General features: G+C 44.5%; 1 protein-coding gene across 1 annotated transcript in view; it reads left to right on the top strand.

Annotated features, from left to right (window-relative positions):
• cdon (cell adhesion associated, oncogene regulated) overlaps positions 1 to 19,540 on the top strand; it is a 34,487-nt gene extending 14,947 nt beyond the window's left edge. Inside the window, exons 5-19 of the mRNA XM_008289772.1 lie at positions 578 to 721; positions 804 to 1,100; positions 1,184 to 1,453; positions 5,192 to 5,466; positions 5,820 to 5,994; positions 7,667 to 7,783; positions 8,358 to 8,561; positions 10,316 to 10,497; positions 11,590 to 11,695; positions 13,776 to 13,898; positions 14,104 to 14,295; positions 15,817 to 16,112; positions 16,209 to 16,288; positions 17,146 to 17,384; positions 18,855 to 19,540. Of these exons, the coding sequence (XP_008287994.1) occupies positions 578 to 721; positions 804 to 1,100; positions 1,184 to 1,453; positions 5,192 to 5,466; positions 5,820 to 5,994; positions 7,667 to 7,783; positions 8,358 to 8,561; positions 10,316 to 10,497; positions 11,590 to 11,695; positions 13,776 to 13,898; positions 14,104 to 14,295; positions 15,817 to 16,112; positions 16,209 to 16,288; positions 17,146 to 17,384; positions 18,855 to 19,009 (2,855 nt within the window). The 3' untranslated portion in view covers positions 19,010 to 19,540. The remainder of the gene's footprint in view (positions 1 to 577; positions 722 to 803; positions 1,101 to 1,183; positions 1,454 to 5,191; positions 5,467 to 5,819; positions 5,995 to 7,666; positions 7,784 to 8,357; positions 8,562 to 10,315; positions 10,498 to 11,589; positions 11,696 to 13,775; positions 13,899 to 14,103; positions 14,296 to 15,816; positions 16,113 to 16,208; positions 16,289 to 17,145; positions 17,385 to 18,854) is intronic.
• Positions 19,541 to 21,974: the final 2,434 nt, after the last annotated feature.

Genomic DNA, 21,974 nt, shown 5'->3' with positions numbered 1-21,974 from the left:
ACTTTAACCTCATAACAAGCTATAGCTCACCAGTTGATATAAATGTGTGCTCTGCCTCCAAACTTTGGATTTCCAAAGATACTGAATACGTCAGACTAGATGTTGGTGAATGATTTACATGACATGCAGCATGATTTATTTGATGAATCAAAACAAACACATTGTGCATGATCCGTTGAAACATTGGTCATCAAAGAAGAAAAGAGCGAAACTTGATAAAAAGCTGTTGAAGTGTTTCTCTCATCACAACATAGATTTGATTTAAAAAAATCTGTCAACTCGTGATGAATAAAAGGATATTAAGGGGTTCAAGTAGATGATGCAGTTCTGTATATTTTCTTCTGCTTTACTGTTTATATCTCTTGTTGGTATTATTCCATTACAGTAAATGTTGGAAATCAAAGAGCAGCACTTGTTGATTCGCCAAAGTTCCCTTTTCATTGGATTATTTCAGCCATAGATTGGTTGTTTATTGAGTTTCCATGTTTAAATTTGTTTTCTTACTTATGGTGTAAGGCACACAAACTGTCTGGATACCGTTAAAGTTGTCGCTGAAATACTTTCCTTCTCTTTTCAGACGACTATTTAGTTCTTCCGTCTGGCAACCTCCAGATTGTCTCTGTTTCGGCCCAGCATCAGGGCATGTACAAGTGTGGTGCCGTCAACCCTGTTACCGGGGAAACCATCGTACAACCTCACGGTACTAAGCTGCTGGTCAAAAGTAAGTCAGATCATTTAAGGTTCTGAGGTTCTTTCGTGTATTTTCCATCAACGTCCCCTAACTTGGTTGTGTATTTGTGCAGATTCCGACCCGTCCTCCTCCTCCTCGGTGCGGATAGTTTATCCCACCTCCCCGGTGACGGTTTCCGTGCAGCAGTCGCAGCCGCTGACGTTGGAGTGCATCGTGTCCGGGAGTCCTGCGCCGACAGCGAGGTGGTTTAAGAACGGCAAAGAGGTCACACCGGGGCCTTCTCACCTACGACAGCACAACAACCTGGTGTTCGTTAAGGCGACGAGGAGCGATGAGGGGAGTTACACCTGCGCTGCTGAGAGCGGCAACGGGGCCGTGACCAGCGCCAACTATACTGTGAATGTTCTCGGTAGGAAAAGAGCCGAAAAGGAGGTGAAGTGGCATCACAGCTGGTATCATAGTGAGCTTAATGTTTTATCTTCTCCTCCACAGAGCCTGTTTCTGTCACGGAGGACCTCGGCAACCAGCTCGTCTCTCCCGGCTCCTCCGCTCAGTTTACTTGTGTAGCAAAAGGAAACCCTTCCCCGAACGTCACCTGGCTGTTCAACGCCGACCCCGTCGCCCCGTCGCACCGCGTCCGCATCTCTGGATCCTCGCTTGTCATTGCGGATGTGACGCGGCAGGATGAGGGAGTGTATCAGTGTCTGCTGGACAACGGGTTCAGCTCGGCGCAGTCGTCTGGGATGCTCACAACTCAGTCAGGTTTGTCTCATCCTGACTTGTTTGGGTTCATAGTGGAGCTCAACTCTGCCTAACTAAACACCACCAAACCTGTTGAGTGCTTTATTCTGCAACACTTGGAATAAATGATGGAAAGTAAAGACATATTTGGGTAGGAGACATCTTTCTCAGTTCATGTGTTTGGCAAAACTAAGAAGTTATTTTCATTAATCAGTTTAAAATCTTTTTCTGTCATTTTTTTAGTTTCTTAATTAAGGCTAATGTTGCTCTGGATGTGGTTGAGTTATGCTTTTCAGCCTCTTGATGGACTTCTAGCTTCAAATTAGCCAAAAATAAAACTTCAAATGACTAATATGTGATCTTTTAAGACTCCTTTGGCTGAAAGATGTGTCAGCCTCTCAGAACATGGTTTATAAAGTCAACGTGATAAGATTGACGGCCACATGGTTTGTAGATACTGGATCTTTTGAGTGTTTACATTACAGAAAGTGAATTCAGCCTTTAATAATAAAGTCAAGATATTTTTGGGCAGGCTCATGTTTGGCTAAATCCTTGTTTTCTTGAGTTAAGCAATTAAACTTTTAGTCTGTGAAATAAAATAGTGACATTTACAACAATGTTTAACGGAGAAAAGCAGAAAATCACGGGTTCGTACCGTAGACGGAGGCCTCGCAGGGACGACGAGATGCCAAAGTTGTAGAAAAGCCGCCGTCGTTGTCACACAAACCTCCTGGTAGTGTTGGAAAGGGTTAAGGCATCCCACCAGATGCCATCTCTGTGGGCCTGCGCATACAGTATCTGCAGGGAGTCGCTGCTTTGTGAGTGTAACTGTGCTTCTCTGAGGGCTGGTAGGGGAGGCTCGGCCAAGGCCGCCCTCCTCCTGAGCCTTGAACTGAGCCTGAGCGTGAGAGTGAGCTTTGTGCACACCGTCGGGGATAAGCCCCCGGACGCTGGAATGTAAGGAGTAGCCGTGGAGGGTTATGACGAGGACCAGACCACCCAGCTGTCAACATCATACACAACTGCCTTTTATTTATTAACACATCACAGCCCTCCTCCCTCCTCCTCCCTCCTCCACCCGTCTCCCCTCCTCCGTCCAAGCCTCCCCCCCCTCGCTTCTTCTCCTCAATCCCCAGACGCTCCAACGCCAAGGCCCCATTCCTCAGCCTGGCCCTGGATCTGCAGCGTGATTAATGCAGCTACATGGAGGGAGTACGAATCAGACGGGTTCACGGCGAGACATTTCCACAAACCGCAGGAAGAAAAACGAGAATTAATGTCTTTTGCTTCGGATCGCGTTTGAAAACAGAGCGTGAGGCTGATAAGCGGGACGTAAACAGCCTGCGGTCAGTTTGTGTTCGGCTTTCGTTCAGGTACCAGGCACAGGGAGCGTGTCGGACGCCCCAAACGGCATCATTGAACTTTGCAGGCTGTGATTATAATTCGTCACGATCTGAAATGTGTTTTTTGTTTGTTTCCATCACCATGACAACATCTCTCTTTCATCTGTTAACTGGGAGGGAGGATGTGGTGGGTTTTTTTTCCCCATCAACACAACAGCAATGCAAGACCTTTTTTTTTTTTTCACATCTTTAAAAAAAAAAAATCTAATAATTCAAACAACGATCTATATTTAAGGAGCTGTTTTCGTGCCCGGGCTGTCAGAAATATGAAAAATACACCCACAAGAGTCCTCCAACAAGCTCAGCTCCGTCCAAGCTGAGGCTCCTGTCGGTGCTGGTAATCCCTCGTGATTTACCGTCACATTTACTCCCAGGTGCTCCTCTCTAATGGACTGACCTTTTCCAGGAGGAGGACCTGGCGTCTCTGTCCAGGTGTAGCAGCACTTACTGGTCGCATATCACTCCTCTCCATCAGGATGCCGAAGTCTCCGTGTCCTTAATTGCCTCCTCGGTGTCGGTGTGTCGGAGCCGTGAGTCAGAGCTGCTGCAAGGAGAGTGTAGGATGAAGGGACGTAGCGCTGAGGTCTGATTCTCTCCGGTATTTTAATGGTTGGTGTGTGGAATGTGTGGCAGCTGGCCGCGGTCCCAGGATCGGGTCTAGTGTTACCAGCTCCAGGCCTGTTTGTTTTACAGAGGGAACCGGTGCCGCACACACCAAAAACAGGCCTGAAACTGGACCCAGGGCCCTGCCGAGCACCCCCGCGTCAGGCCGCGCCGCCTCAACCTCCTCGTTCACTTGTTTAGGTTTTAATATTCAGCTACGGTGCTGTTTGACCTCAGTGGTGTGGCTCAAAGTCGAGCGGCCTCAGCTCTGCCAAACCGGTGTCAGCCATAATAAGGCTCCCGGCTCGTATGATTTGCCCAGGTGGAGCGCTCTGGCTCCGGCAGGGAGCCCATGAAAAAAAAAACACAAAGTGTGATTTGATGAAGTGCTGCAGAGATCCAGGCTGTTCTTGTTGTTTTATGTAGATTAAAATGCTGCTCGCAAATGGAAAACTTTGCTGCACCGGCTGTCCTCTGTGCACATGTTACCCAGTGAGTAACATTGTGGTCGTGTTGCTTCAGCTTCTATTACGTCGAGTTTTCACCAGTGACGGGTTCCCAAAACTCAGCATAGATCCAGGCTCCTACGGAAGAAACTGTAAAATGTATTTTGGCACATAAGGTAGTTTGTTAATGGTAAAATCAAGTGTTCTTGCAGTGTTTGTGATGATTCATCTGTTACGTATGTAGCACTCGAATGAAAACACTATTTATGATGTAACATGCATTAGAACTAAAATCTAATTGGTCGTGATGCTCAAAATATATTATATTTATTTGCATAATGCCCAAACTTATGTGGTTTTCTGAAGCCACAACTGAAATGTTAAAACATCTCTAAAAGTGCTTCTGTCCTATTATAGAAATCTTAAATCAACCTCTGTTTACATTTAGAGAAAGTTACATCAAAATTCGGATGTTTGCTTTAAATATGTCGACGTTTTTAGGAGCATACGACCACAGTGTGTTATATTCTGGGCTTTTTTTTTGCTCCCATCACATTTTTAGTCACTGTGGGCTCATTGTTCACTGCAACGTAAAGTCCTGCACCTCTATGGAAACGGCTCGACCGTGGCTAGAAATAACTCAAAAATGTCGTATAACTCAGTTTATATACCATAAATTATAAAAAGACTTACAAGAATTCAATCAGTGTACAGTTTTCAAAATAGCCACTGGTTTTAACAATACTGGGAGGAAAAAAAATGGGGACTCCACATCACATAGAGGCATTTTGTTTCACAACCTCTACAGACTAGACGTTTATCACACATCAGCTCTAGAAGGATGCTTCACCATGCTGACGGTGTCTTCTGATAAATTACTCATGGCTTCAAAAATGTTTTACAGATATTTTATTTGTTTGTTTTTGTTTTTACAGTGGCTGGTGCAAAGGGTTTAGTTTGGCTTACTTTGGTAATTTTTAATTAGACATTATTTAAGCTTATTTTTGTTTATTTTTCTAGACAGAACCAGACATCGAACATGACATGTTTAAGGACCATCTGAAAGATAAAAATCTGATCATTTTTTCAGTTTTCCTGTTTTTTTTCTTGGCTCTGATAAATGATGTAATTTTTGGCAATTTCTTAAAGAAATCTTGTCTTTTTGCTGACCTGCTGTGAGGTTTTGGGTTTCAAAGGGTTCATATATCAAAGGTGCTAAACAAGCATGTTGGTTGATTTTTTTTTTACTCTTGTCTAACTGATCCTACTTTCTATTTGAATAATCTTTTGCTGTTTCTCACTAACAGATCCACAGCTGGGCCCCACGGCCGGCGTGCTGCTGGAGGCGTCGCCGTCGCTCCACCCCATCCAGAGCGACGAGGGCCACGGGCGCTTCCTCACCGAAGAGGAAGGCGACGCCGCGAACGTGCCGGCCGACCGGAGCAGCGACCATCCGACTCCAGAGGCGCCGATCATCATCAGCCCGCCTCAGACTCACAAACCCGACGTGTACGACCTGGAGTGGAGGGCGGGGCGAGACGGCGGCAGCCCCATAAACGCCTACTTTGTGAAATATCGCAAGGTGAGTAAAAATACACGCTGGCAGGGTTTGTTCCTTCACCACAAGAACCTTTCGCTGAGAACCAGCGAATGTGATTTATACTGACTGAAAAGTTGGTCATTTCCTCTTTAAAACCCAGTGTTTGCTTCAGTAATCACCTCACTCTGACTATAAAACTGCAGCGATACAAGTTAAGGCCCCGTTGGCAGCCGGACTCGGCCGGAGTTGGAAATTGTGACAGAAGTCTCCCAGGCATTGTTTCTTCCGTGCGGCCTTCGGAAAGAGCCTGAACCGTGGAGCTGTTGCCGAGCGGAACAGATGACTTTTGTTTTGCTGTCTTTGTCATGTTCCGTCACGTGTTTGTCTTTTGTCAGGTCGACGAAATGGGAACGGTGGTGGGAAGCTGGCACACGGTTCGCGTCCCTGGCAGCGAGAAGACCCTGCGGCTGTCGGAGCTCGAGCCCTCGAGTCTCTACGAGGTGCTGATGGTGGCCCGGAGTTCAGCCGGCGAGGGTCAGCCGGCCATGCTCACCTTCCGCACCGGCAAGGGTCAGTCCAACCGCAGACATCGCGAAGAAAAACCACCTAAATACTCGCGAAACCCTCAAATTCCTGCGTATATTAGCCTTTTAAGTGCTTCTCGTCGTGTTCCCGGGAATAACCGACCGCTGGAGGACACCACGTCACCCTCTTTTCCACCACATTTACGGCAGAAAAGAGGAAATTTCTCAGCTGCCTAAAACATCAACAGTAAATCTCAGTTTAAGAGTCTTTTTCTTCGTTTCTGGACTCGACATTTTCGCAGACATTCAGCTGATATTAGAATAAAATAGAAATACTTTATTAATCCTTGATGGGAAATTCAGTTGTTGCAGCAAAAAGAGTGAAGTTACCTCCACCATGAAGACAGATAAACAAGCAAATGATATGCAGAAAGTAAAAGTAAACAATAAGAAAATATAAAATGCTAAAATTCAGGATGAAATTTATGAGAAGAAGCAGAAACGTGCATCTTTTTCTTCACAGATAGGAGCAGAAAAACATGCCAAGTGCAGATTTTTATGACGAATCACATTATGTAGGTGACAAAATGTGTTTCAGTGAACTAAAGGAGAATAAATCATCATCTCCAGCCACACACTCTATCTGATGGTAGATTATCCCCAGAAATAACTACTTCCACCAAATTACACTCCTACATGCAGTCATAATGATCAGTATCGGTCGTAGTAAATGACTGTGAGCGACCTTTTTTTCTTTGTGTGTGTTTTTGAGACAAATAAAAATAAAAAAATGGCCGCAAATGTCCCCAAAAACACTAACAATAGAGCTGTACCACAGTAGTGTTGACAAAATGTTCCCCCGGCCAGAAATATGTATAAACCGCAGCCAAAACCGCGGATATGATTGTATCCCGAGGGTGGTTGTTTTACAAAATGGTCCTGGACCAAAAAACATGCCAACCGGTCCAGAAAAATCAGGCTCTCATGTCCAGATGTGGCTCCAAATTGCACCAGAACAGCACCACCTCTCCGAGAAATAAAAAAAGGAACACGTGTTTTATGTGTAAACCGTTGAATTTAAGTGTTCTCTGTAAAACTGTACCTCCTCTTCCTGCAGCCAGGAATATAATTCTGGTGGAAAAATAAGAAATACATTTCAGACAGTCCACTGAATATATATGCACATACAAAGTCCAAAATAAGCCATTAAAAATCATAAATTAACCTGAAATAATAGGATTTTTGCATCCTTAGTGGTAGCTGCAGTGCTGTTCAGCAAAATTTAGAGTGTATTGCTGTTTTATTTTTGTTAATCAAGTCAAATCAGAGGTTTTCAAGCAAATATTTGTGTGCCAAAGTGCTTCCCAGTTTAAAAAAAGGACTAAGATTGGTGCTACAAATTAACCTAACAAGTTAAAATATGGGGGTTAAGACCCTGTAGTGGTATTTATGGTGTGATTTTACCTTAGTAGTGTGCATTTTAGGAACTAAAACCCTTCAAAAAGCATGCAAATTATTGTAATAATAGAGCTAAGACCCTTTAATGTTATGAATTAAGATAGTTCAATGCAATTTAAATGAGCTTAAATTGGATATACACTCAATTAAGCAACTAAACAGCTCAGTTGTAGCTTTAGATTTGCCAGTTTGAGTAAATTTCACCAATCTGAAGCAACTTAGGGCCTTGTTTTCTGACTTCCTGCTTCTCCCTCTCTCAGAAAAAAGCACCTCCTCCAACAAGAATCCGTCCAAGCCTCCCGTCGTCTCGATGCCACCCAAAGCTCCCGAGGACAAAACCCCCAACACCCACTTCGGAGTCGTCATACACGACAGGGGTAGGTGTGCGCACAATCGTCGACTGTTGCCGCAGCCCGCCGCAGTGGAATGTTTCTGAGGAAATTATGGGTCTTTCTGTCGCGTACGCAGTCGGTGTGGAGTTCATGACCGGGCTGCGCCGCGCAGATCGGTGCTTAGATGTGGTCTGCTTTGTTTCTTTGTGCGTCGGAGTACAAACAGTGACACGATAGCTGACACCCTGTAATGACTCGCTGGAAGAAAGATGCTGTAAGCAGAAAGCTGTGAGATTGCGCACAGCTTCGGGGTCAGAGACTGTGCGCACATGCTTGAGCTGCGTTACAAACAGACCTACTTTGCTGTCAGTCTTTTCACTAACCCCTCTTTTCTCTCTTACTCTCTCCTGCTCGCTCTAACTTTGTGATTAAGGGCCCAGGCAGTAAGTATATACATCCCTCCATGGCTTCTCTGTGATGTGCCTTCTTTCCTTTTTTTTCTTTCCTTGTGAAGATGAATCCAATGTCAGCCGCCCCTCTTTTTCATACTTTTTATTGTTCTCTGCGTGCTTTTAATTGAATGCCTGCGAAGTTCATTCCATATTTCTTCCCGTCTCAGTCCCCGAGGCCCCCGATCGCCCCACCATCTCCATGGCGACCGAGAGTTCGGCATACGTCACCTGGATCCCGAGAGCCAACGGCGGCTCTCCGATCACGGCTTTCCGGGTGGAGTACAAGCGCGGCCGCAGTGCCGAGTGGGTGGTGGCGGCGGATAACATCTCACCTCTGAAGCTGTCCGTGGAAGTTCGCAATCTGGAGCCTGGTGAGTTTTCACTCACTTTGCTGTGTGATCCGGTGAACGGAAACAAGATTCCTCTCCATCGCTTTCCCACACAGGAATTTCTAAAAGATCGCCAGACATTATGTGATTAGTTTTAAAAGCTGGCTAACCTCTCCTTTGTTTATTTTTCTTACACCAGACAAATGTTTTACTATTGCATACAAGAGTGAATCATTCGCTGAGCCAACACTTGACTCTGTCACTGATAATGATGCAGATCCTCTGGACCCCGAGCAGCTTTATTTTTACTTACCGTGGAGTCATTTTTACTGCATCTTAAAGTCCAATGGAATCAGCACAGCGATGGCTAGAAGGAGATAGATATTTTTTTTATATTTAAAATGTTAAAAGAAAACTTGAATCAACATGTACAACATTTTTCCAAGCCCCCATAGATTTTTACCAGGAGTAGACAAAAATTTGGTGGCTCTTCATACTGTGGATATTCTATGATTTACATTTCTGATTTCTTTTCATAGCAGTCGCCTATCTGCTCTGTGTAAACACTGCCTGCAGTTCAGCCCAGTCGCTTAAAGGTCCCTCCATTTTTGTGACATGACTCTGGCTCACAGCTGAGCTTCTCAGTTGTGCAGAATTTCTTTTTTTTTAGAGGCTTGTTAGTGCAAACTTTTTGTTTTTTGCATTTATATGAATGAGCCATGTGGGGTTTTTAATGAAATATCACAATTTTAGGATAAGATTTTGCAAAGTTTTCCAACTGAACAACATGTCACAGATGAGTAGTTTAAAATTCAATAATTCTTTTTGTTTATAAAGTTTCTAGCTCTGATAAATTGTCATTTTGGCAGTTTTTTAAAAGATAACACGCCTTTTAAACCACACAGACGGGTTTTGCAGTTCAGAGGATTAAACATCTTTTCTTAGTTTATATTGGGTGTATGTGTTATTTGCCAACAATTAATTTAAAGACCCTATATTATGCACAATTATAGGTTTATACTATATTTTGGGGTCTACTAGAGTATGTTTACATGCTTTAAAATTCAACATTTTTGTCATAATGTACATTGCTGCAGCATCTTTTCCAGTCTTTAGTTTAAAAAAAAAAGTCCAGTCTGTTCTGATTGATCAGCTGGAATGATGAAAGCAAGTAGACAGCGATCATTTACCGTAATCACATATCAGTGGGTGTAGGGATGTAGGTGTAGAGGGCCAAAGTAGATGCTAGTCAGGCGTTACGCAGATGTGTTACATGGTGATGTCGATACGTAACGGGAATAAAGCTTGGACTTCAAACAGTGCGTCTCAGACAGATGAGGAGAAATGTTTTCTGTGGGAGAAAGTAACTCCCTTTGATCTAAACCTTTGACTTTGTAAGCTTGCGTATGTTTCAAGTGCACAGAAATGACACTAATTAAAAGAGGAAAAACCCCAAAACGCATAATATGGGCTCTTTAAAAAGATGCAGAAAGTTGTTGGTAATGCATCAAAGTGTGCAGCTTGGTTACCGTCTCTGTATAAAGCAGATAAAGTGTTGATGAGACCAGACATAAAATCAAATAAATAGAGATGTTTGGTTGAAGAGAATCGTATTTAATGTCTATAGGAAACAGCAACAAGGGTTGGTTTACTCTTAAACTACTCAAAAAGAGTTAAATAATAAAACAGATGAAACACGGAAGCAGAACTCAATAAATGGATGGAATGTTTTCTACTGACTGTATCCAGCACCACTGTACTGTAACACTGCTCCTCTCTTCATGTTCCTCTCTCAGGATCCGCCTACAAGTTCCGTGTGATGGCCATGAACATGTACGGCCCGAGTCCTCACAGCATCCCCTCCAAGCCCTACCAGGTTCCTCAGGCCAGCCCTCGCATCGCCAACCGCCCCGTGGTCGGACCTCACATCTTGTCCACCGACGCCATCAGCGACACGCAGATCATGCTGCGCTGGAATGTGAGTTTAACCAAGCAGTCGGAGGATCGCTTGGGTTTTAAATAAACTTAGTGGAGTTTTAACAACTGAGTTAAACAGGAAAATGACTAAACCGGCTGTTGAGAGGCAGGAGTTTGATCTGTTGTAGTTTTCTTGCACAATAATGGATTAATACCAACATTTCACTGGTTTAAAACCTTGTTTGATCATCTGGCTGCTGGTGTTTCATTCATTTTTTGTGTCATTTCTGTGCAAATGCATAATAATCCTACTTTCTTTTTTGTGTTTTATAATCACGACACTTGATTGTCATTGTGCAGGGCTGCAACTAAGTAATGTTTGCTTTGTTCTTGGTTGTTTGGTTCGTTGTTTGGTCTCAAAAATGTTGAAAAGTGGCGATAAGTGTTCACCAAATCAGAAGTTAACGTCCTCCAATCAAGTTAGATTCATTTTACTGTCATAGAGGAGGAAAGACACGAGTAAATGTTGACATTTAAGAAGCTGGAATCAAACTGTTTTTGTCCTAAATACTTAAAGATTAAAAATCTAAATAGTTGACAGCTAATTGATTATTCAGTTGATCTTGCGGCTCTATTGCTGTTTTGCAAAATGAATTAAATGGTGGAAAAAGCAGAGGAAACATGCAAGTACAGCACACATAAATCAGAAGCAGCGTAACTTCCTGGCCCAGCGTTCGACCTTCCAGTGTGCGATGTTTGCATCCGGCTCACCTGCGATCGAGCTGCTGCTGCTTCTCTTGCAGCCAAGACTCAAATCAGACCTTTAATTGAGCTCCTGCGCTGATTACAGCTCTGCAGGATGAGAGTCCGTCTGCGTTTTGATTCCCGCCGCCTTCAAAGCCGCCCCTTCTTCCTCGCAGCAGTTTGAGCTGCAGATGGACGCAGATAGTTCCCCACATTTACTTAACCTCAGACTCATTATTTCCTGAACTTCAGACACACGGCGCAATCACCATCTAGCTCGCAGTCGTGTACATCTGCCGATAACAAGACCCCGCCATTAGTTGCTGGAAAATTTCCTCTCTTTGTATCATAATTGCCCACCAGATTGCTGTAGTCTAATCTTTTTTTTCTTTTTTCCATCCCCTTCCAGTACAGTCCCTCGAGTAACAACAACACCCCGATCCAGGGTTTCTACATCTGCTACCGGCCCACGGACAGCGACGACGACAGCGACTACAAAAAAGACATAGTGGAAGGTAAGGAGCTCATTTTAAACGCCTGCAGATGGAGCGCCGAGTGTTTGTCGACAGCCTCGTCCTGTCGTGGACGTAAGCTCACGCTGTGCAGATAAACTGGGAGCTGGGGCCGTAATGGATACTCGGGGTGAAGTGAAGAGGGGCATTTCTGCCCTTTGATTTATAGCGAGCGCTCTCCCCGGCCAGCAGGCCTTTCTGAAATCTGTTTTTAATAAATGGTTGCCAGCTAATGGGCCCAGAGCTGTAACACGAGCCCGGCCGGAGGAGAGCGGCTCAGGTTGCCGGCTGGAATGCTAACAGTTGAGCCTGGTACAGGAAGAGAAGGAGGGGCGTCCGATCACTCCACCCAACGCTTCAGCGTCTGAGCTCCTCAGACTCCTCACCGTCGGGGACAAATGTCGGGCTCCTGGAGGCTGATAATTTAGAGATGTGCGAGTTGTTAGTGTTAAATTCTGTCAAAAAAGTGAAGGGTTTTAGATGTTGTGGCCGCAGAGGACAGTTTCTGAGATTTCAAAATAAAGTTCTGACCAGTCATCACTTCATACTGTGCTTTGCTATCTGTGCAATATAGATAAAAATCAGTATTTCTACTCATGATAGCATCTGTGCACTACCATTGCAATACTGTACATATGAAAGAGCCACTGTTTCTGTATATTTATTAGTTTATTTGTTATATTTATGTTTGCAAAATCCCCTTTTGCTGCTGTGACACTACAGATATCCTTACTCTTGGATTATTAAAGGCTTAATGTATCATATATGCTGCTGAAAAAGCATTAATATGTAAAACAGACATATAAAAACTCATCATCTAGTCCAGTGTTACAGCTTCTTACCATGTAAGATATAACTTTGGCACTTCTGGTGTCAAATAAGACGCAGATTGCACCAATATTTACAAGAATTATTTCATTTTTTCTCCTCAAAAGCCAAAAGAATTGTCAAAATAATCCCCTTACTTCAGTTGAGGACCTATATTGTGCTTTTTGTGGATGCTATACTTGACGGAATATACTTTTTTTACGCAAAAGAAGAAGTTATAGCAGCAGAAATTCTGTAAATATGACAAAGCTGTCAAACTGACGCATCTGACAAGCTACTAATTGTTCAGTTTTAGCACTGAGCAGTTTTTGATGCATTCAAAATCTAACTTTGGCACTTGTACTATTAAATAAGTCGCTCACTGTACTAATATTTACCATGATTATTTATTTTTTCTCCTGAAATGTCCTGATATTGTCAACATGATCCCTTAATTTCAGCAGAGAACCAGTTTGATACTTATTGTAGCCACCATACTTGTAGGAATATAAACTTTCTCTGCAGCTTTCTTTTCTGTTTTTATTCATTTTTTAATTCAAGTTTCCAAATACACAAGTTATAGACAAAACTGACAAACTACTAACTTCTACATTTTGTCACTGAGCAGTTTTTTTTTTTTTTTTTTTTACTTCTGAGGGAAAGAAAAGTTTCAGTCAGTGTTGAAACTGCATTTTAAAGATCTCTGATTGACCACAAACTTCTACCTCTGGTGCTGAGTTTGTTAACTTTAGCTGCAGGTTTCTTTCATTTCTTTTTTTTTTTTTCTTCGCTTACACGTTTTAAAATCTCTGGTGCGGAGGCGTCGGACGTGCGCGCTGATTTATTGTTCTTCGTATTAAACGAAACGCAGCACGAAACAGCCGCTTATTTCAGCCTCATTTGCTGGAAATGTAGCATTTCCACGTTGGAGGCTGTCGTCTCATCTGTGATTTCAGAGCGCCGCGTTAGTGTGTCGGAGTGGGAATACTGGAGCGGAGCCAGGACAAACATGAAGCTGCCATATATGGAGCTCGACTAGAGTAAAGCAACTGTCTGGGCCCTCGTGGGACCGACGGAGAAAGAGACGAGGAAGGGGGGGGAATGAAAGAACACGACCTCCTGGAAAAAAAAAAGTGTGAGACACAAGGAGAAGGATGATAAGAAAGGAAACACTGACTGGTTGTGAGTTTACACAGGATCTGGAGCAACGTGAGCCTTGCAGAGGAGGTGATTTCTCACCTTTGTCCCCCTTTTTTTTTATTATTTGCCTTCTCAGGTGGAAAAAACTGGCACATGATTGGATACCTCCAGCCCGAGACCTCCTACGACATCAAGATGCAGTGCTTTAACGACGGTGGAGAGAGCGAGTACAGTAACGTCATGATCTGCGAGACCAGAGGTGAGAAAAGATGACTCACTCGAACCTCTGCTTTTACCCAGGCGTGTTTCTGCGAAGCCTGTAATTTTAATGATCGCCAAAATTACACAACATAAATGTGCAGAGTTTTTACGAGGGCAGCAACAATGGCTCGCGTTTTATAGTCTGCTTGGTGCCGTGTTATTTGTCTTTTGATGCGAATCCTCCTCCTCCGTCTCTGCTGCAGCACGTCAGGCTCCGGGGTCGCCCAGCCAGCACCCCATCACCCCGTCGGGCCCCCATCCCCAGGAGCCCCCCAGCCCCCCTGGAGGTCTCCTGTACCTGATCGTGGGCTGCGTTCTGGGTGTCATGGTGCTCATCCTGCTGGCTTTCATCGCCATGTGTCTGTGGAGGAACCGCCAGCAGAACAACATGCACAGTGAGTTCATCTCTGCTGCAGCTGCTGCCTGAACTGTGAGAGTTCGTGTCTAAAAAGTTGTGCGCGCTCTCTCTCGAGTTTGCAGCACAAGAGTTAACTCGGTTCGGGCGGCCTCATTTTTAAAGTTAGTTGGCCCCGGGACAGCTTATGAAGCATATTCCAAGTGTTCGTTCCAAGTGCATATACGGATCCCACGGCGCTCGCAAAAGCGCTGGCCATTGTTCGCCGGACTTTTTTACCAGACCGTTTGGGTCTGTGAATAGCTGGAGTTTTGCAATTTAAAGATTTTAAAGAAAAGCTGAGACTCACACAGGTGCCCACTTTCTCTGTGGATGAGGCTCATAAATAATTCACTGGAGTTAAATCGAACAAGAGGGTTTGAAATTCATATAACAGGGACATTATGATACCTGAGACCTGGTCCTGACGCCTACCTTCTTACTCAGTGGCCAGTGTTGGGGACTTCTTGCATGAATTTCTTGAAATGAAAAAAAACAACAACTTTTGTTTAACCCTCTAAATCCCAAGCAGTTTCTGTTTGTGTCACATTTTTACTCACCTTGGGTTCATTTTTCACTGTAATGTAAAGTCCTGCACCTCTGTAGAAAAAGGACAACCATGACTAGAAGTACTCTGAGAGGTGAAAAACAAAATGGGGGCTCCACATGCTATCGATATTTACCTATTTTCAGTTTTTAAACTATTTTGAATGTATTTCCATACATGTCTGCAGTCTCTTCTACGTAAACACTGCCTGCAGTTCAACCTAGTTCAGCCTAAAAGGCCCAGAATTTTTGTTGCGTGCCTGTTGGTGGCAGCTGAGTCACTAATAGCTTCCTGGTCACGCAGAAGTTCACAGAATTTTTTGTTTTTTACAGAACCTGATTAATGCCAGTGCTTTATTTTAGGTGAATTTTCCAAATGGCACATGCAGAATAAAAGTCATTTTAGTCTTTGTCACGTGGCTTTTGTTCAGTCATGGCTTCCCAGTTATACAGAGGAGGGTAGAATTTACTCTTTTTATAGAATCTAGTTGGAATAAAGTGTTTATGTTTCGCAGTATTTTAAATGAGAGTTGCGGAATAATGTGATTTTAGGTTACAGCTGAGTAGTTTGAGGACTGTTGGAAAGAAAAACTTTTTGTTTTGACAGTTTCTGGCTCTAATAAATTGTGTAATTTTGGCTATTTGTGAAAATTGATGTGCCTTTCAAAGCTGCTGGTGGGTTTAGGAGTTTAGGGGGTTAACAAAAACATCAAACATAACAGTATATATATATCATATTTATCTTGACACGATCAGCCAACAGTCCAAAATTATTACAGAAATCACACAGGATTGGAAAAAGTTTATAAGCAGTATTAAGGCCGACAAAACTTGTGACAAACTTTTGGCCAATTTTTTAGAAAGTATTGTGGTTTGCATTGAGCTGAGTCAATAACTGCTGTTTGCCATGAATGCCTTTAAACACTAAACCAGCTCAGACTCTCACGCTGGTCTCCGTCTGTGTCCGTCCCTGCAGAGTACGACCCTCCCGGCTACCTGTACCAGCCGGCGGAGATGAACGGCCACATGCTGGAGTACACCACGCTGCCCGGCACCAGCCGCATCAACGGGGGCATCCACGGCGGCTACGGCCACGGCGGCCAGATGCTCCCCCAGGGCTGCCACCACCTCCACCACAAGCTCCCCAACGGCTTGGCGCTGCTCAACGGCTCCGGCGGCCTGTTCTCACCTGGCCACCCACACGGCCACGATGGCACGCTGCCCCACGGCGCCCGCGACTGCGAACACTCGCACCCTCACCACCACCATAACGTGAGCCTCGACGCTGAGCTTCGTCCGCGCTGTGCAAATATTAAATGAGGTGTTTCCTCACAGTTTGGCTAAATCTTTGCGCTCTTTTTTCCTCAGGGTGGAGGCATGTACACAGCGCTGCCACAAACGGAGTCTTCTGACTGTATGAGCTGTCAGAACCTCTGCAACAACAACAGGTATGAGAATATAACGACCGTTTCTTTATAGCGTATAGGTTATTTTGGATTGCTTGTTTCTGTTTTCTATTTAGAAAGTCTTTGAATGTGTTGTCAAGTATGAAAAAAAGTCTGTGGAATGATCACATGTGTCAGTTTATGTGCTGTAAAACCACAATGATCGGTGTCTCCGGCAGCAGGGGGCAAAAAAAAGAAATAAAATCCAGGTGAAAGCAGCGTGCGTCTTAATTTTCTGGTGGAAAACAATAAAAAAAAAAAGAAGATGGATATTGCAAAGAAAAGCTGGACTGAGAATATTAGATTTTCCTCGTTACTGTAAGTTGCGGCGGTGCTTTGGAGCCCCCTGTGAGGCCCAAACACACACATTTGCCCTCCTGCTAGTCCTGTTTATGTACTTAAGGGTCCCCAGCATCACAGTTTACCCTGTGTGCACCCAGCCAGCAGACCTAATGAGCCCAGTGTTTATTTACCTCCGGCTGCTGGGAAAAGAGGGGGTGTGGCCGCAGAATTCAATCGTGGCCCGACGGAGGGAAGCGAAGAGGGGAAGCAGCGGAGAAGCTGCGCTGCGTGCAACTGTCTGTTTTTGGGAGTTTCGCTGAGGAGCAAAACCACAATGTGTCACAGTCACTTAGAGGCTGCGAGAGTGGACCTTTAATCTCTGGTCTGCAGCTGCACACGAGAGCTGCAGTTGTGTTAGAGCTGTCATTGTTTAGTACACTGTTAGTATTAACGCAAGGGTTCTCCGGGTCTGGTGGGAAAGCCACAGAGAGGAAGGAGCAGGGCGGCGCGTGGGTGAGCTCTCGGCAGCGCACGGACGCCTCATAAACGAACTTCTTTCCGTCTCCGTGTCTGAGCAGATGTTACAACAAGACCAACGGCACCTTCTCCAGCGGCACTCTGCCCCTAATGCATCGCGTGGCGCCGTGCCAGCAGGACGGGCTGGAGATGGTTCCTCTGGGCCAGGTTTCGTCGCCGTGCCGCGGCACCGACGGCCAGATGCGTCCCGGCGAGCAGGAGGAGCACAGGGGGTCGTCGCCCTCGCAGCATTCCTGCTGTCTGATCAGGAACAGCCAAAACTCTCCAGCAGACGACACTGGTGAGACACATGTTTGTAACAAATGCCCACAAACTTTTTTTTTTCTAAGTGCTTTGTCCCTTTGTGTTCCCACCATAACCACAGGAAACTACAACTTCTTAGAGCCCTGTTGTCCCCGATTATGCAATAATACTTCACACTATTGATCCTTGGGTTTGGTTTTTCACAGAAGGATCACCTCTTTTAGAGCGACATGAGCTGTATTTTTGTCTCATGTAATTCTAAGTTCGGACAGCTGAAGGAATATTTTAACATATTTGCTTATTTGTTGAGAGTTACATGAGAAGATTGGTGCCACTGTCATGCTTCACCAAGCATGAAACCTGAAAGACTTAACCTCTGAACCTGAAAACCCACAAGGTTTGAACGGCATGTTATTGAAAAAATAATGAAATTGAAATTACATCATTTATCAGAGCCAGAAACTGTAAAATCGGAAAAAAATCTTCTTAGCTTTCTCACAGTCCTTGATCTAATCTTATGTGACATGTGGTTCCATCGGAGAAACTGCTTAAAATTGCAATCGCTCATCAAATTCACTTTATTCTACTTGTCTCGTTTAATAAATGGCCAAAAACACAAACTGTTTGTTCTAGCCAGATTCTGTAAAAAACAAAAAAATCTGCAAATCTTCATGCAACTGTGAAGCCATCAGTGACTCTGCTGTTACCAATAGTCAAATAATAAAAAATCAGGGACTTTTTGGGATGAAATGCAGCCTGAAGACAAAGATGGAGACTAAAAATGTAAGGAGCAAAAAATCTATAATATGGAGAGCCACATTTTTTGCAGTGTTGGTGATCCATGATGGCACTTTTTCAGTATTTTATAGAATAAATAATCAATATTAAATCATCAATTCAGCTTTTGTTTTTTCTTTATTGAAATTTTTTTTTTTGACATCTCTAGCCAGGGTCGTGCTGTTTCCATAGTAAAGCAGCACTTTATGTTGCAGTGAGTAAAAATGTGAAAGGAGCAGGAGTTCAGAGGGTTAAATAAAGTCCATCATATGAACCCCAAACCTGCATCTTACCAGCTTCCCGACCTGCTGCTGGTAGCTTCATCTATTTATTTATTTTTTTTGCAACTTTCATATCCAGCCAGAAAACCAGTTTCCTTTTCTTTTCTTTTTTTTCCAGCCTTCGTGGGAAAAGTATGAGTTGTTTTGATCTTTCCCTCTAACAAGACAGAAAGTGAATAAGCCCATTTCCCAAAATATCAACCCAAATGTTAAGTGAGAACATTTGCTTCCAGACAGTCATGGCTCAGCCCTATTGTTAAACTGAGCTCTTACAGTTGTTCTGCTTCATGCCCGACCAGGAGTTTTTTTCCTTTTCTTCAAATCATTACCAATCATTATGTTGTATGCAGACAAACTATGCAGTATCGCCACAAATTACACTGTGGGCCTCTCCGGTTTCTGTGCTTGTCTTTTTTAATACGAACTATAAACCTTGTGTTTCTGTGCAGCTGAGGAGGAGCCAGAGAGCGAGGACACCAAGGGGCCTGTGGTGTGCTGGGAGAGTCCTTCGCTGCCAGACTTGGACTGTGACGAAAAGCCTGGGTGGATCTCCAGCAGCAGCCTGGCAGGAGAGCTGATCCAGGCCGGCCCACAGAAGGCCTGAACGCAGCCCACACACCAGCACACCCTCCCACAGCGCGGACGGGAAACGGAAAGCAGCCAGAGGGAGGCCGAGGAGGAGGAGGAGGAGGAAGGAGATAGTCAGAGACACTGCACGTGACGGTGACGAGGACACAGAACTGTCGATGGACCGAGATGAGACGAGCGACGTGGGGAGGAGGGAGAAAGAAAAAAGAAAAAAAAAAAGAAAGAGCGCCTGAGAGCACAGCCAGATGGAGGGAAAACACAAAGACAGAAACTATATCCCACTGGAGGGAAGACTCTCGTAAAAAGATCAAAAACTCTTTAGATGACTTATTTATTTTTTTGTAGTAGTAAAATATTATTTCATATGAATGTATCTGTTTTAAAGAAAAAAAGTTTGTCTTTTATATTATTTATGCCTTTCGGATGAGAAATACTTTTTATTTTTTGTCGTCGTTGTCCCTCTGTGTTCCACTCGACGGTGGAGATTAGCAATTGTCTGTGTAAAGTTTTGTAATAATATAAAGAGAAGATATGGGAGAGTCGACGACAACTGTTCTTCAATGTCTTCCCTCCGCGCCTCGGTGTGCAGCGCCCGATGAGTGATTGCCATAGTGAATTTCCCAGCCTCGATCCAAAACCCCATCGATATTTCTGGCAGGCCTTTGATGTGGCTCAGCGATGGGCTGTTCCACTGCAGTGACCCCTGAACGGGGTGAACACTCCCTTCACTGTTCGCATTAAGGCTGCCGCTCTTTGCTTCACTGAATACTTGATAGCTCATCGCTTTGCGGAAAAATGCACCGTTGCTTCAAGGGCGCTGTTGACCTACTGGCCCCAATCTGTTAGAGAAGTGGAGGAGTTGCATTAAAACAGAAAAGCGAGGTGTGAGCAGAACCTCTCATACGAATCCTAAAAAAACAAAAACTGCTTTGATGCAAGTGACAGAACACTTCCTGATGCTGACAGATTGAACAGTGTGTAGCTGCATGCGAAAGCAAAGTCAAACACAAACATTATTATAAACAGCAGACAACACTTAATGCAAATGGAAAGTTCACCAAAAGTTAATGTTTTTTTAATGCACCCTTTTTTTACTGGACAGAGAAAGATGATCTGAATGATATCAGTTAAAATAATATATAAAGAAGGCCCTGTTTTGGGGAAATGCTTTTGAGATTGTAGAGCAAAATCTGAAGTAATCCAAGCAGCACAAACACTTCTTTCACCTCCCTTGAGTTGGTTTACAAGCAGAATGCAAAAAAAGTGAAATAAGAAATCACAACTATTTGTAATTTGAGTGAACTGACCCTTTAAGGTAGAGCAGTGGTTAGCATCGCTGCCTCGCAGCAAGAAGGTCGCTGGTTTGCGTCCCGTGTCCCGCGTCCCGGGATCTTTCTGCGTGGAGTTTGCATGTTCTCCCCGTGCAGCGTGGGTTCTCTCCGGGTTCTCCGGTTTCCTCCCACACAGTCCAAAAACATGTTGAGGTTAATTGGTGATTCTAAATTGTCCGTAGGTGTGAATGTGAGTGTGCTTGGTTGTCTGTCTCTAAGTGTAGCCCTGTGATAGACTGGTGACCTGTCCAGGGTGTCCCCTGCCTTTGCCGGAAGTCAGCTGGGATAGGCTCCAGCCCCCCACAACCCTAGTGAGGATTAACCGGTGTACAGATAATGAATGGATGGACAACCCTTTAAGCATCTACTACTCTTTTCAGGTTAATAGAAGCTTCTGATATCAAGAAATCCTGATTTTTTATTTTTTTTTGGATACCAGAAGCTTCCACTGACATGCAAAGCTGTGTAATGCAGCTTTGATATCTCAGTGTAAAGAGCAAAATCCACAGAGGTACAATAGAAATGGAGGGAAGATGAGCATCCGTGTGACAATGCTGCAGATAAGTCATTCATAAAACACTTGTAGTGCCCTCGTCTCAGGTTTCACCTTGTGTCGGCCAAACCCATTATCTGAAAGCTTAACCCTCTCTATTGGTTTTAGAATAATCTCCACGGTTGTGCCGCCTGATTGGACTTGATAGGATTGCAGCGGGCAGATGACAGGGCTGGCCGGGCTTCACTGAGGATGACTGCGGTGCAGCCTTTTCCATGCTTGGTGCCTGTCTGCCTGTGTTTTTTGCCAGAGTGGGCTGCCAGTCCTCAGGCCCCGGCTCGCCTGGCATCTCTCCTCCCCTCGGATGGTATATGGGATATTCCTGGCACCCAGAGTTGCCCGCCTTGCTGCTGAGGCGTGGCACAAGCCTCTTCCGGCTGTTATTTTTAGCCGCGATGGAGGCTGTAGTTGTGCCACTGAGGCCGGCGGCGTTCGTTAGATTCACATGACTTAAGCTTTTCCCAGAAACAACCCCGCCTCGGTTTTGCAACCCTCTTTAGTGTTGTTGGATGCGCGCTGATTTGTTGTTTGTTTGAGGTGTTAAACCCAAAGAAAAAAGTGACTCATGCGCACTGAGTAATGGGAAGAAGTGGCCATTCTGTGCACGGTCTCATTAAGTTTATTTCCAACCTCATTCAAGGGTCCATTCTGAGTCCCGTCGCTGCTGTTTTGGAAGCAAAAGGGGAGCGAAACAATGGGTCGGAAATGAAGCTGGAAATGAAAGAGAAATGGTCTGGGGAGGGAGAGGGGATGCTGACAGATGCAGCCGGGGCTGATGAGGAGAAGATAAGGGCAGGGTTGTCTCCAAATGAGCTGCTTCTCCATCTCCCACGTCTGTCAGTCGGCACTCTCCCTCGGCCCTGCCCTGCACCCTCTACCCACACAGCTACACCCCTTCATTAAGGAGCCCATGGGAACAAGAAAGCTCATTGTCTGCCCTGGAATTTTTGCCCCCTTGCTGCAGAGCCGACCTGTTAACGCCGGTCCCTCTTCCCTCCGCCCACCATTCTTCCTCTCTCCAGCACACCCTGAATGAATGCAATTCTTATGAATCGGGCAGTGTGCTGTTAACTGGCTCCATTTTTTTTTTTTTTTTT

The sequence above is a fragment of the Stegastes partitus genome, unplaced genomic scaffold (genome assembly GCF_000690725.1).
Source record: "Stegastes partitus isolate 25-593 unplaced genomic scaffold, Stegastes_partitus-1.0.2 Scaffold635, whole genome shotgun sequence".
Lineage (NCBI taxonomy): Eukaryota > Metazoa > Chordata > Actinopteri > Pomacentridae > Stegastes > Stegastes partitus.
This window is presented reverse-complemented; position numbering and strand designations above follow the sequence as displayed.